Source organism: Archocentrus centrarchus, unplaced genomic scaffold (genome assembly GCF_007364275.1).
Source record: "Archocentrus centrarchus isolate MPI-CPG fArcCen1 unplaced genomic scaffold, fArcCen1 scaffold_37_ctg1, whole genome shotgun sequence".
Lineage (NCBI taxonomy): Eukaryota > Metazoa > Chordata > Actinopteri > Cichliformes > Cichlidae > Archocentrus > Archocentrus centrarchus.
The window spans coordinates 496,125-511,381 of NW_022060264.1; the positions used below are offsets into that span (position 1 = coordinate 496,125).

Consider the following 15,257-nt stretch of genomic DNA (forward strand, 5'->3'; position numbering starts at 1 on the left):
GTTTGAGAGGGGCAGCCAATCAGAAGATAGGGGGCTGAGCTAAAACATCGGGACTCAAAAAGAGAATGAACTGAGGGACTGCACCAAGACATGCGATCAAGAATACATTCATTGATGGGTCAAATCAATTTTCAGTAGTCACGGGTGAATTTGGGTAAGAAATTTGTCACATCTTATTTTCAATTACTATTTTATAAAAACAAGATAGCAATGCTTTGGTCCCTTTGTCTAGTGCTAATAATTCAGACTATAGCATAATTATTTTTGTTTATTTCCAGTTTAATTATATTTATTATAACTAATTTCCGGTTTCCTCCCACAGTCCATAGACATGCACTTACTGGGGTTAGGTTAATTGGCTACTCTAAATTGCCCACAGGTGTGAATGAGAGTGCAAATGTGAGTATGGACGGCCGTCTGTCTCTCTGTGTTGGCCCTGTGACAGGCTGGTGACCTGTACAGGGTGTACCCTCCCTATGTCAGCTGGGATAGGGTCCAGCCCCCCTGCGACCCTAAACAGAATAAGTGAATGGATGGATGGTTGGATGGATGGGTGGATGGATAACTAATTACACCGAGCTGTCACCTCACAGCAAGAAGATCCTGGAGTTGAATCTGCTGGGCAGCCGGGGATTTGTGCAGACTTTACAGTTTACTGTGCTGGTTCTCTGTGTGCACTCCTATTTCCTCCCACAGCATGTTTGGTTAACTGGTGATTCCAAATTGATCTTGTGATGTACCTATGACCTGTCTTGTGTGTACACCCCCCACCCCTGTGACCCTGAATTCACCAAGCATTAAATAAAAGGGAGGAATGTTTTAAGGAAATCCACTGTAAAGTTTAATTTGTAATTCAAAAAATATAGAGTACCTCTAAAGTAAAAAAAAAAATTGTAATAATTGTATAACCTGATTTTCTCCACTTGTGGCATGATACTGTGGGATGAGTCAAAGTGCCTGGACATGGTATAGCATGCTAAACTAACAGCCTGTCAGCTTTGTGCCTTCAGAGCATATAAACACTGTAAAACACCCCTGTCACTTCTACAGCAAGCTTAAACATGAAATTCTGCAGTCACACCTTATTTTATGCAGACTGTAGGCTACACATAACAAGTGATAACTACACTAACAATGCTAACTAGCAATTTACATGATGCATAATTTTTAAAACACGAGAAAGGAATCTGTTGCTCACTATGACATAATATTGATGTTAAAGGGCATGTTTTTGTTGGAACATTATGGAGAAAACATGAACCTGAGAATGCCAGACAGTTTATTTCCAGATTTTATACACCAAATTTTCCTTTTCTGCAATATGTTTTAGGGTGGGTCACATGACCTCACGATTAGTTCATAAATGATCAAATGTTGCTTAGAAAACTGTCAGTATCAGATCACCTCCTAGTCTTCTCTGGATGTTTCATGTCTAAATACTCATCTGCCTGCGGTGATTACCAGAGGAGAGTCTGTAGCTGACTTAACATGGAACTTGTTTTCTCACATATGTTTCTGTGTGATGTTGTTGACTTCAATGTGCAGAATGATGCATGTGCATTTTGTTCCCACATTAATCTGCTGTAGGCGCTCTTGAAATGTCTGTTTAACACCTGGATGTACCTGTAGGATTTATGGTATCATAGTTAATATGGAGCCAATCATGGTTCAGTATGTAATGAAAAGTAGTGATATGTGATATAGAAACTATAGAAAGAAGTAGTAGGGATTTGGTGTCTTAATTTTCAAATTCATGCTTATTTCTATAATAACAGTCAGTAAATATTATTCACAGTGATTCAAGGGTGGAATCTTTGGGAAAAGGTGAAAATATAAACTGAAATGAGAGAATGAGAGATGAGAAGGAGCATGAAAAAATCAGAAGTGAGCAGCTCTGGGAAACAGTAATGGAATTCACACAGTAATGACTCACCTATGATGGAAATCCAGAAGAGCAGCAGCTCTCCTCTTCTGCCCCACCACACAGTGACCCAGCTGACACCTTCCATCACTACAGACCTCCTGCAACACAATGTCAGCCAATATGAATTTTCCGAACCTCATCCATACTCAGTTTAGGTCCTGACAGAGAAGTCCCACACGTCCCACTTCTGCCTCCCCTTCCATCCAGCCGTCCAGATCTCCTCTTTCCCTGCTTGTGTGTGCTTTTTTGCAGGGGTAGAGACAACTGCCCTATAAAAGCCACACTGGCTGCAACCACTTGTACAATCAAGCCTACTTCATATACTCAGCTCTGTCATCACAATGTTGTTGAACCTACAGTTGTGGTCAGACGTTTACATCCACTCATGAATGTCATGGAAATTTGGAGTTTTTAATGATTTCTTTGAACTCTTCTTTTTTCCAGGGTGGGTTAGAGTTGTACATAAGTATACATCTTTAATGACTTTAAAAACAAGAATTGGGTACAAGTTTGAATTTATTTTGGATTTTCTCTGATCCACACAAGGTCAAAATTATACATACAGCCTCAAATATGTACAATACCAGTCAAAGGTTTGGACACACCCATTCATATGAGATGCATGTGTCCAAACTTTTGACTGGTACTGTACACTCACTTAAAACTTTTAATAAATGGTGCTGAAGACTCTTTCAACTTGAGAAGACCAAGGCCTGCTAAGTTCTTGTTACTGATCATCTATATTAACTTCTGACCAGAACTGTGATTATTGTTTGATGTGGTTTTACTATTACAGTTAAACTTAGGGGTGATAGCGTGTTATAATTGATGTGCATTATAATACACTTGTGTTATTAACTGTGATTATATTGTTGTGTACCCATTTGATATTGTGTGGAATGGAATGTACAAAATTGTTTTCACAAAAACTGTGCTTACACATCTGAAATTTAAAAAAAGAATGTTTTTATAGGAGTGACAGGATACACTACTATGATGGCACCATATTCCAAAGGATAACTCAACACCAGAAGTTGTCAATCCACACCAGAAACTTTCATGTGTGCAGGCGAGGCAGCTGGTTGTAGTCATCAAAGGGGACTGCTATCAGGAGACCGCTACTAAAACTTGTGTGCTGCTGCTGGCTTCATGCCTGAAATCAAAAGTGGCACACAGTGTTGTGATGTCCCTAATATTGTGAGAAAGAAATTCTACTGCAATCAAAACCTGAAAAAATTCTTTTTTTTTTTTTTTTTTTTTTTTTTTAGCCTGTCATGTCTGGCATCTTTCACAATCGGAATGATGATCCGAATGCACTGATGTACCAAACATATTTGCTTTGACAAGAACAGCTCTATATGTTTCCTATAGGCTCTTCTTGTTAATGTTTGCAATTTTATTTTTATTTATTTATCTTTTTATTTAGTTATTCATGCCAAGTCTGACAGGCAACAAGGAAGGGGCAAGAACAAGAGGTGGGGGGGAGAAAAGGGGGGGGGGGGGGGGGGGGGGGGGGAGAAAAGGAAGAAAGGAGATAGAAAAAAAATAAAAAAATAAAAGGGGTTGATATACTCACACACACACACACACACACACACATCCATACACACACCCATATGCACCTACATATACACACACACACAAACACACACACACAAGTTTATTGTTTGTAGTAATGTGTGTGTATGCGCCTTTGTCATGCAATGTATTCGATAATGAGGGCGAGAAACTGCAACCATGCCCCCCGCGATCCAGAGGCAGATAGGGAAGGACCCAGGGGACCCAGGCCATCCACAGCACAGGAGCCCAGAAGACTTGGGGCCACACATCCCGATGGCAACCGCGTACACTCCCCAGAAGAGGAAGGAGGGAGGCTACAGACGGAACCCCCACAATCCAGGGGCTAGAGTCCAGAGAGCCAGAGACGACGGGCAGCCCACCCCCCCCCGGCAGGCTGGCACCCCCAGCACGAGCCAGGCATGCGGCCCCCGAGGCCCCAAGCGCCCGAGAGCAGCCCGACACCCGGCAGAGCCCCCCCACGCGCCAAAGAGGCCCAAGCCACCCCCAGGTCACGGCCGCCAAGGGAGCAGGCCAAAAACCATGCCGAGACATCCGGCCACACATCCCGGGACCCACGGGCACCCACACCCCAGGGGCGGCAGTGACGACCAGTGGGGAGCAGCGTGGAGCGGTAGGGAGGGGTAACCTGAAAAAATTCTAACAAAAACACAAAGTAAAGTTTCTGAAGACAAACATTTACGTCACAGAATTCACAGCTTTGGGTTACATCCTAATAAGATCGCTGGGCTCCTGGTTGATATGGGTGGCTAACTCTTGAGCACCCCATATGAAACAAGAAATCCAGACAGTGTGAGTTCCTGTGAGTATTTAGAAGTTATTTGGTTGCCAAGATTCAGTTACCATTTGGAATAAGATCAAGAGGTAATCACGTAAGATTAATATTGAAAAAAAAAATAATGAACTTGACAAGCACAATATTTTCTAAACCAGCTGTCCAAACAGTTGTAATGTGCTCAGGACTCAGAGATGGCTGCTATGTAAAAAATGATTTAACTGTAACTGTGACTCCCATGTCTTAAATAATTGAAGTTCACAAATAAAACCCTTCATCCTCAAATGTAAACTAGAAATTTTGCAAAGAAATTTTGAATGTGCCAGTGCACCTACTGCTGTTTGATATCCACGTTGGCTATTTTAAGCTAGTATTAGTCATTCAGATCCATCACCAGCTGTCTGAGAGAACAATAGCTACTACGACACATAAGGAAGTAACAGATTTTGGTCTCGAACAAAAGTTTACCAAGTGAAAACTGCAAGTTGAATTGGAAAACTTCTTTCACTGTGAGCGGCAGCAACTTCCCAGGTACAAAATACAATTTTTTTCATATTTTTAGTGTGAATTATGATGATGTGGGCACAATATAAAAACACTGCACTTGTGTTTTTCAGCCAAGTTTTTGAGAGCTCTTTGATAATTGTTCTCTGTGAGCAGGAGGCTTCACTTTGCTGGGATTTATGAGGGAACTGTAAATCCTATCAGGACCATTGAAACAGCAGCTTTAAAGCAATTCAGCATGGCTGAATGTGCTATTCTAATGCTATTCATGCAATGAATAGCACTAGATGAAAGAGGACAAAAATGCCTTCATTTCGCATTGTAAATTTGGTAAGACTATCATTCACGTCGGCAGCAATGACACAAGGTTACGCCAATCGGAGGTCACTAAAATTAATATTAACTCGGTGTGTAACTTTGCAACGACAATGTCAGACTCTGTAGTTTTCTCTGGGCCCCTCCCCAATCAGACCAGGAGCGACATGTTTAGCCGCGTGTTCTCCTTGAATCGCTGGCTGTCTGAGTGGTGTCCAAAAAATGACGTGGGCTTCATAGATAATTGGGAAAGTTTCTGGAGAAAACCTGGTCTTGTTAGGAGAGACGGCATCCATCCCACTTTGGACGGAGCAGCTGTCATTTCTAGAAATTTGCCTGAATTTATTAAACCCCCCCAAAATATTAAGTCTCCTTCTTCTAAATCCCTGTTAGTAAATTATTTGATAATTGATCAACATATTGATTTATTCTGCCTTACAGAAACCTGTTTACAGCAGGATGAATATGTTAGTTTAAATGAATCAACACCCCCGAGTCACAGTAACTGTCACAATGTTCGAAGCACAGGTCGAGGAGGAGGAGTAGCAGCAATCTTCCATTCCAGCTTATTAATTAATCAAAGACCCAGAAAAAGTTTTAATTCTTTTGAAAGCCTGACTCATAGTCTAGTCCATCCTAATTGGGAAATTCAAAAACCTGTTTTATTTGTTACTGTCTATCATCCACCTGGTCCTTATTCAGAGTTTCTGTCTGATTTCTCAGACTTTTTATCTGATTTACTGCTCAGTTATGATCAAATAATTATAGTGGGTGATTTTAACATCCATGTAGATGCTGAGAATGACAGCCTCAACACTGCATTTAATCTATTGTTAGATTCAACTGGCTTCTCTCAAAATGTAAAGGAGCCCACCCACCCCACCTTGTCCACCTCTTGGTAGGAAATGCCCAGAAAACCTCACCCAAGAGGTGCTCAGGAGGCATCCTAGTCAGATGCCCAAACCACCTCAACTGCCTCCTTTCGATGTGGAGGAGCAACAGTTCTACTTTGAGCCCCTCCGGAATGGCTGCACTCCTCACCCTATCTCTAAGGGACAGACCAGCCAGCCTTCAGCAGGAGCTCATTTCTGCCACTTGTATTCACGATCCTGTTCTTTCGGTCATTAGCCAAAGCTCATGACCATAGGTGAGGGTAGGGACTCAGAGTGAGAGCTTTGCTTTCACGCTCAGCTCCCTCTTCACCACAACACACTGGTGAAGTGTTCGCATCACTGCAGATGCAGCCCCAATCTCTCTGTCAATCTCCCGTTCCCTTCTTCCATCTCTTTTGAACAAGTCCCCAGATACTTGAATTCCTCTACCTGGGGCAGCAACTTGTCCTTGAGCTTTAGTGGGCATTCCACCCATTTCCAGCTGAGGACCATGGCCTCAGAGTTAGAGGTGCTAATTCTCTTTCCAGTAGCTTCACCCTTGGCTGTGAACTGTTCCACTGTGAGCTGGAGATTCTGAGGCCACCAAAGTGGAAGCCTACTGCCACTTGGCTACGCCTACAAATTCTATCCATAAAAATTATGAACAGAATCGGTGACAAAGGGCAGCCCTGGTGAAATCCAAAACCCTTATTTACTTATTGACTTATTGCCAGCAATATGGACCACACTCTGCAGTTGTACAGGGACTGAACAAGTAATTGAACCATTACTGAAAAAGTCATCACTTGACCCAGCTGACCTCTAATTTCCTGCTTCTAAATTCAGTTATTGTACTCAGCCCTACAAAACTTAGAAACATGTTGTCTAACCAGATACTCTGGATGGCATTACCTTGGCCTCCAGTAACACGGAAAGAAATCTTGGAGTCATTTTTGACCAGGATATGGAAACACACATACACAGGACAGAGATGCAGGAGAGACAGGAACAAAGGGAACTAGGAAAATGTAAGCCATAGGAAACTAAGATGAATAATGAAAACCAAAACGAACCAGGATATAACAAAACTCAGTAAAGAAACACTCATTTCTTTTCATTCACCTCTTTTCACTCTGCATTTAATCATTAGTTATTATTAATCTCTGGCTCTCTTCCACAGCATGTCTTTTGTCCTGTCTCGCTCCCCTCAGCCCCAATCGGTCACAGCAGATGACTGCCCCTCCCTGAGCCTGGTTCTGATGGAGGTTTCTTCCTGTTAAAAGGGAGTTTTTCCTTCCCACTGTCACCAAATGCTGCTCACAGGGGGTCATTTTGACTGTTGTGTTTTCTCTGTAATTATTGTAGGGTCTTAACTTTTCAATGTAAAGCACCTTTAGGTGACTGTTTGTTGTGATTTGGTGCTTTTTAAATAAAATTGAATTGAATATTATGCATGTAGAGCAACATGATTGGACATGAAACAAACAAAAAAGCAGTTTTGTCTTTCTTTAAAATATTTCCAGGCTCAAAATTTAGAGTGAGGGATGTCATCACACTGTAGCGGGAACATTCCAGGAAAAATAATCAAATTTTTTTGTCAAATTCAAAATGCTCCTGTCAAAATTCAAATGAATGGAGAAACTTTGCATTTGCTTTTGTGAAATTCGTAAAAACCAAATAATTGCCAAAAGAACACACTAGCAGCCAAACACTCAGGAAGGTGGATGAGTAATTACAGATATTCCTTATTGAACTTATGCATAAGCTTCATATAAATTATCTGCAAATATGAATAGTGAATGAAATGACTGCTATAATAGACAGGATCCATTCGCTCACTTTGGAGTAACCTTGTGAAAAATGTCAGAGAAAAGACTTCTACAAGCAACTTCAGCTGTTCTTAACATTTTGCCAAATTTGTCTAAATTTAAATTGTTGTGTCTCATTCATAACCTCTTTTATCCCAGTACAGTATTTATTTGCACTTCTGGCAACTTAAGCATGCAAACTGTTTTTTTGCAACATCTGTCCAGGTGGCTTCCTGAGGTAATTTTTTGGGTCACTGATAGGACAATGAACGAGAGAGAAGAACTAGAATGAGAAATGAGAAAAGCTTGTACACTCACGTAGCTCGGCTGGCACGACACTGTGTGCTCAGGACAGGCTCAAAGGCCAAAGAGCAGAAGGTACAGCTAAATATATCTATGTGTGTTAGCAACATGCTCTTGTTTGACAGTGTCAGGTTCAGCGTCTCAGTGTGGCTCACACTGATACACAATGATACTATAGTGTAAAGTTACCCAGAGCAAACACACACGGTGTTGTTGGTGCCTTTACTCACCTGCATTTGTCTATTTCAGCTCCAGATTCCATCTTTTTCCTCGAGGCATTTTAAAATTGTTGATACCCATTACTGATTCCACCAAAAGAACCAAGATGATTTAAAGCATGGAAAGTATTAAAATTAACAGTATTATGCTCCGTTTTGTATTTCATGCCCATCTTCATTGGTATGCTGCTACTTTACACCCCTCTCACTCTCTCTCTTCCTTTCTCACTCTGTCGCTTCCCTCCCTCTCTGTGCCAGATTCATGCAATACAGATTTTTTCATTTAATATAGTAGGTAATCTCCTCCATGCCCCTCCTTCCACCCAGTTCTTTACCATTAATTTTTTCTTATAGGTTTAGCTCCTTCCCACATTTGTGCATCTGTCACTCTTGTTTACCCAGACATCTCAGTTAATCTGTGTGTCTGCATTATTATTATTATTATTATTATTATTATTATTATTATTATTATTATTATTATTATTATTATTATTATTCAACAGGATGCAGGAGTAGCAGGACACTTGCATTTGGTAAATTATGGTTTAACATAATTATTTATTTAGTATTTCCATCCAGAACCTTATATAATTTTTCTATATACTGTATATTTTTATTAATATTTACCACGACTCTCACTGCACCACTGATTATCTGTATGCCATTCATAGACGTGCTCTTGATTGAATTTCTAATGAACTGAAGTAAGTAGTGACTGTAATATTTACCAAATAGAGGTTTCTAAGTCAATACAGTACCAGACAAAAAACTTGACCATGCGTACCCAAACTTCCAACTTTTGTTTCTCTATGTGACTGCCTGAACTTGTGTTTACCTCATGATTTAAACTGGTTGTTTAGGTTGTGCCTTCTCACAATAACTGAGTGAAATAAGTCTTTACCAAATTTTAGTGTCCTTATAAAAATGATTATTCTTTTTTTGAAAGACCCTGCAGCACAGTGGCAGAGTCATTAGCACTGTTGTCTCACAGCTAGAATGTCCTTGGTTTGAATCCACCATCTGGATGGGGCCTTTCTGTGTGGAGTCTGCTTGTTCTCCTGGTGTCTGTGTGGGTTTTCTCCGGGGACTCCAGCTTCCTCTTACAGTCCAAAGACATGTTGTTAGTGGGGTTAATAGGTGATTCTAAATTGCCCACAGGTGTGAATGTGTGTCTGAATGGTTTTCTGCCTCTCTGTGTTAGCCCTGCGACGGGCTTGTGAGCTGTCCAGGGTGTACCTGCCTCAAGCACTATGGCAGCTGGGATAGGCTTTTTCAACCAAGACCAGATATTGAGAAAAGACAGCCAAATGGTCATCCCTAACTTCCTTTGGATCAATAAAGTATCTATCTTTACCTATCTAAACACCAAGTCTGTTGATATGGTTTTGTTCTTGAATTTTCTTGTGTCTTCACTCATCTCACATGTATGTCGCCTCTGTAGAAACATTGTGAGTTTGTGTGTGTGTGTGTGTGTGTGTGTGTGTGTGTGTGTAGTGGTAGATGCGTGTGGTGGTAGAACAGCAGAAGGGGCTTAGAGAACAATGGATCTGACACTGTGGGAAGAGATTAACAGAAGAGGGAGAAAAAATGAAAAACATACCATTAAAATTTCACTGTGCAGACCTCTACTTCATTCAGTGCTACCAATACCTTCCTTTTGCAGATGTGTCCTGTCCTTGCATTAAGTTACTACCTCTGTGAGGTATGTTTGTAGTTCTTCAGGAAGAGATTGCCTTCCACTTTTTCTCTTTTTCCTTCTGCACCACTGGCATCCATTCATCCATCTTATCTGGGCTGGGGTCATGGGGTGAGCAGTCTAAGCAGAGAAGCCCTGACCTCCCTCTCCCTAGTCACCTCCACCACCTCGTCCTGGGAGATCGCAAGGCGTTCCCAGGCCAGCTGAGATATACAATCTCTCCAGCGTGTCCTGGGTCTGCCCCAGGGCCTCCTCCCACTGGAGGGCTGACTGATCCCTGGTATCAGTCTGCCAGGGCCTCTGCCCTTGGTCACCTCTTGACACACATTGCACTCGACCCTTACGATGCCTCCTGTGGGCCTACAGGATGGCAGGCCCATGTGTCTTCTTTAGGCACCAAATCATTTCAGTTCAATTTTATATATATAGCACCAAATTACAACAGTCACCTCAAGGCTAATGCCTGGCCTGGCTCCAGGGTGGGGTCCCCGTAACCCTATCCCGGGCAGAGTAAAGAGTTGGTGTATAGGGGGGTCATTGGAAACGCTCTTTGTCTGGCCCCTCATCCAGGACCAGTTTTCCATGGGAGATCCTAACAGGGGGCAAAGCATAGCTCCCATAGCTCCTGGGATCACTGACAGGGAGAAATGTCAAACTTTTGATGTAGATGCAAGATAAAAGTGATTGAAGTGACCCTAGAGCTGAAATTGGTGTTTTTTAGGAGCTGTATCAGTGCTAAAATTAACCATGTTAAAATAAAAATGACTAACTTCATCTGGAAAAGATGAAATCAGTTTGATTGCACCATTGGAGGAGCATGAGACTGAGCATGCCGACATAGGCTACCACACAGCTGTCAGGTGTCTGAGTCTGGGCAAAGTGCCAAACTGCGAGGCAAGAAATGCTGCACATAAAATGTAGAGCCTGGTGAAGGCTTTTTGAGAAAGTTGCAGTTTCTTTCAAGCCAACTGGGAGCAAAATTCTTACTCACATGCCAACAATAAACACATTGGTTCTCTTTGGATCCACTTTCATATGTGAACAAACTTGGTGAAATTCAACAAATCCAGACACAGATTCTCTTGTAGTGACAACCATCTGACCATTATCCTTTGCACTTTCACCTCAGACACTGATCCTGACTTTCATGCACTTCTTCAAGCCCAACAAACTAGATTTCTCTCACTGAACAAGAAAAAATCCCTGCATATTAATTAAACTTCAAGCAAAAGTTAAAAGTTATATAGCGCTTTTCTACTCAATCAGAGCACTCAAAGCGCTTATTGATCGGAAGGTCAGTGGTTCGATTCCAGGGTGCATGCCAATGTAACCCCGGAGTTGCTCTCCGACGCAAGCGTTGGTGTGTGAGTGTTAGAATGATAGAATGATAGATAATAGTTAGAAAATAAAAAAAAGCACTTAGATGGAAGTGCTTGTATGAATGGGTGTGAATGGGGTAAATGTAAACATGTTGTATAAGCGCTTTAAGTGCTCAGACAAAGTAGAGAAGTGCAATATAAGAACTAGTCCATTTACCACCTGCGCATGTGGCTCTTGGTGCACTGACACCAGCCTCGGTCCACTCCTCTTGTAGCTCTCCCAAGAGTCTTGAATCAATTTTTCATGACAATGCTCTCAAGGATGCGGTCATCACTGTTGCTTGTGCACCTCTTCCTACTGCGCTTAACTCTTCATTGATATGCATCGACACAGCACTCTGTCAATGGCGAGACTCATGATAATCATCTGGACAACTGTGAAATCAGCAGCATCACCCATGATTATGGATGCAGGTACTAAACTGCAACAACAGATTCATGATATTTGTACTCTTTGCAAAGTAATTTACTTAAGCTATATTCAATATTACATTAAATATTCTAAGAATATCACATTATGAATTTCTGATTTTCATGAGCTATAAGCCATAATAATCAAAATTAAAACAAAAAGGACTTAAAATAAATCACTTTTCTGTATGGAATACAGAATACCTGAAAGCTTACTTTTTGAATGAAATTACAAAAATACATAATACAAAAGTACAATATTCATATATTTTTCAGATGCCCTGTAGTAGAGCAGGCAGGAACACCTGAAGTGGCATGTGGGAATCTGTGTTTGAATTTGTGTATTTAGCTTGGCAATCCATGGTTTATTGTCTCAGTGTTGCTGTTTTTCTAGCTCACTGCCTGGATATTAGCTGACACACTTTTACTTGTATTAAGATGCGACATGGATGTGAAAACATTTTGTTGTTCATTGTCAGTATGAATCGCCGTTTTCACCATTAGTGTTGTATACGAACAGTGCTGAATACCTGCTAATAGAGAACAAAAGTGTTGGCTATTATAAAAACATGAAAAAAGTCATCTCCAATCTCTGTATGTCCTGTGAAGTGTGTTCAACTGTGTATAAGTGTTCACTTTTGCTGCCTTTTCTAATCTGTCTTTTCTTCTTAATTCAATATCTGTCACTCTTCCTCATTTCTCTTTTTTCTTCTCATCTCCTTCCATATTTGCCCCATGTCAATTCCCCCCCACCCCCACAGGATAATCTGCAGCTGTAATCTGCAGTCATCTGTCATTGTTTCTCTGGATGGAACATTTGCAATGAGGCCAGATTAACATCTCATACTGTGACCTGACCAGAGAGGACAAGGCAAAATACACCCACTCATATACAGATAGACACAAACACAGTGTCATGGTCCTGGGTTAGCTTGCATTTTGAGTTTTTTGGTCATTCAAGCTTTGTTTTTGTGAATATTCTATTGATTCTCGTTTGTTTAATGTTTTACTTGTTTTGTGTATTTCTAGTGTGTTAGGTTTTGTTCCGAGTTCCTTGTTGCTTTAGTGTTATTACTTCCACTGTGTTCCTCTTCGGTCAAGTTTATTAGTGGGCCTGTTTCCACCTGTTTAGGTAGCTCACTTCCTGTTTCATTCTTAGAGTTTGTGTCCCGTGTGTGTTGCTTTGTCTCTTCTTTGATTTGGTTCAGCTGTGTGTTGTTCCCAACTGTCTCCACTTGCCCTAATCACCCTTCTGTGTATATATTGTCTCAGTGTCCCCGTGTCCTCTATAAGAGCATCAAATTATGTTCCTGTTCTTCTTTCCAGTGTTCCCTACCTTCAGTGCCTCCAGTCCTATTGTGTTCCTTAGTTCCAGGTATTTTTCCCTGTTGTACTTTAGGTTTCATGCTTCTAAGAATCTCAGCATTAATTAATGGCTCACTCTTAGTTCAACTCTGTTTGCCTTCGCATCCTGCGTTTGGGTCCTCACTCCTTCTACGCTTCACACATGTGTCTCCAGTGTCTCCAGAACGTGACAGTATGCTCTGACCAGAAATGGACCCAGCAGACTGAGACCTGTATGAGTATCAGCAGGTAGCTCTTTCTTTTTTGGACAAAAACTCAAGATGGAAGCTGTGGTATGAGTCACTCTTCCAAGGGACTCTCCTGACCTTAGGAGGTCCTGCTGGGTGCCAGTCCCTCAGCTCCTTCCACTTTGTCCAACTCCTTTAAGATGTGGTGTGGACCTCAGTGACACCACTCATCAGTCTAGCAACAGCAACAGCCCAGCAAGCAAGCCAGCTCTTCACTAGCCTTTCCACCTGGATTGGTCGGCATCAGGCCCTAGTCTGCTCTGAGGATGACCAACACCAGGATGATGCCTGTTACAGTTTTAAGGATGAGGGCTGCTGGGTGCACAGGTGTTAATCCCTGTGTCAATGCCGGGCTTTTTGTAACATCTGTCACAGTGAGTGGAACATTGTAGTTCTCAGTATTCCTCATCTGCCTGAACGAGCTATTTCAGAGATTTGGACTCCTCGTTTGTTTCTTCACCAGCTCAGTCAGTGCCTGTTAACTGTGGGTCTCAGCCAGCTCTTTCAGAGACTGTTTATTGTGAGCCTGGGCCAGGTAATTCTGAGACTGCTGTTTGTCCTCCTTAGTCAGTGACTATTTATTGAGTTTCCCAGTCAGCACAGTTAGAGACTGTATATTGTGCTCTTGAATTACGTTTCTCACAGACTGTTCATTGTGCATATGCCCATGCAGAGACTGTTTATGTAGCTCCACCTGGGGCCTCCCCAGATACTGTTGATCCACCTGCCCGGGGGCTCCCTAGAGAGCGGTGCTCCCCCTGGGGCCTCACCAGAGACTATGCACCCTGCACCCATCCCAGCCCAGCATGTTCCCGCACCCTTTTCTGTTCCTAGGGTGAGGGCAGCTTCAGTTTCCGGAGTTGGCAGTAGGTGAAGTGCAGCTCCAGTTCTCAGAGAAGACTGTGAGCCCTGTCGCTTCAGCAACCTGTCCTCCCTGAGAAACCTGTGCAACCTGTGCCTGAGCTTCCAGAGCCCCAGTTGGCAGAGGAGATGGCTGCATACCCTGCCAAGCAGCCCAAGTCTTCAGAGGAAATGGCTGGGTGCCCTGCTGAGCAGCCCCAGTCATCAGGAAAGACTGTGAACCTGGAGCTTCCAGTGTCCCTAGTGAATTCTGAATTTCCTGTAACACCCCAGCCACATGAGCCTGAGTATCCCATGCAACCAGTGGATTCCACTCCACCTGAACCTATGTCCTAGGTTCAGGTTCGCAGCCTAAGCTAGAGGGACTTCTGTACCAATACTGGCCTCCTCCCAAGCCACCTGAGGTGTTCTGTCACCCTTGCCAACACATCCAGATGGGGCATTCAGAGGGGTTCCATTTTTTATGACATCCGTTCCCAGAATATCTATGACGCCGGCCCCCAGAAAGCCTCCTTTGCTGCTGGCCGACCGGCCAGTCCCCCAAAATGCTTTGCTCCCGCTGCTGGACTCCTGGCCAACCCCCATAATTTCTTCACCTGCCACTGGCCACCTGGACGGCCCCCAGAGCTTCTCTGTCTCCGCTGTTAGCCACCCAGCTGGCCTCCAGGGCTCTTTTGTCTTTGCCACTGGCATTCCAGCCAGCCCTCAGAACTGCTGTTTCGTATATTTTCATCTTCTCTGTGCTTCTCCATGGCCGGACAGGCTCCCAGTGTCTCTTGTGCTCCCCGTTTTTCTTTGTTCTGTTTCCTAACTACACCAGACCTTTACACTAATCTTAAAATAATGTACAAACTAAGGCATCTACCTCAAGCAATTAACCATGTTGGGTCTACACATAACAGACACCAACAGGGTGTGCATAGTGTCCTTAGAAAATTCAACGGAACTGGAAAAGTCACATAAAAAAATATCTACAGTAGATGATCAGTATCTGAAGGTCATGTCCTTATTAAATAACATC

The 15,257-nt window shown here is 42.5% G+C and overlaps 1 protein-coding gene across 1 annotated transcript in view; it reads right to left on the reverse strand.

The window, feature by feature from the left end:
- tmem132a (transmembrane protein 132A) overlaps positions 1-8,534 on the reverse strand; it is a 37,353-nt gene extending 28,819 nt beyond the window's left edge. Inside the window, exons 1-2 of the mRNA XM_030724601.1 lie at positions 8,310-8,534; positions 1,934-2,022 (exon numbers count right to left, since the gene is read on the reverse strand). Coding sequence (XP_030580461.1) covers positions 1,934-2,022; positions 8,310-8,341 — 121 coding nt within the window. The 5' untranslated portion in view covers positions 8,342-8,534. The remainder of the gene's footprint in view (positions 1-1,933; positions 2,023-8,309) is intronic.
- Between the last annotated feature and the right edge of the window lie 6,723 nt (positions 8,535-15,257).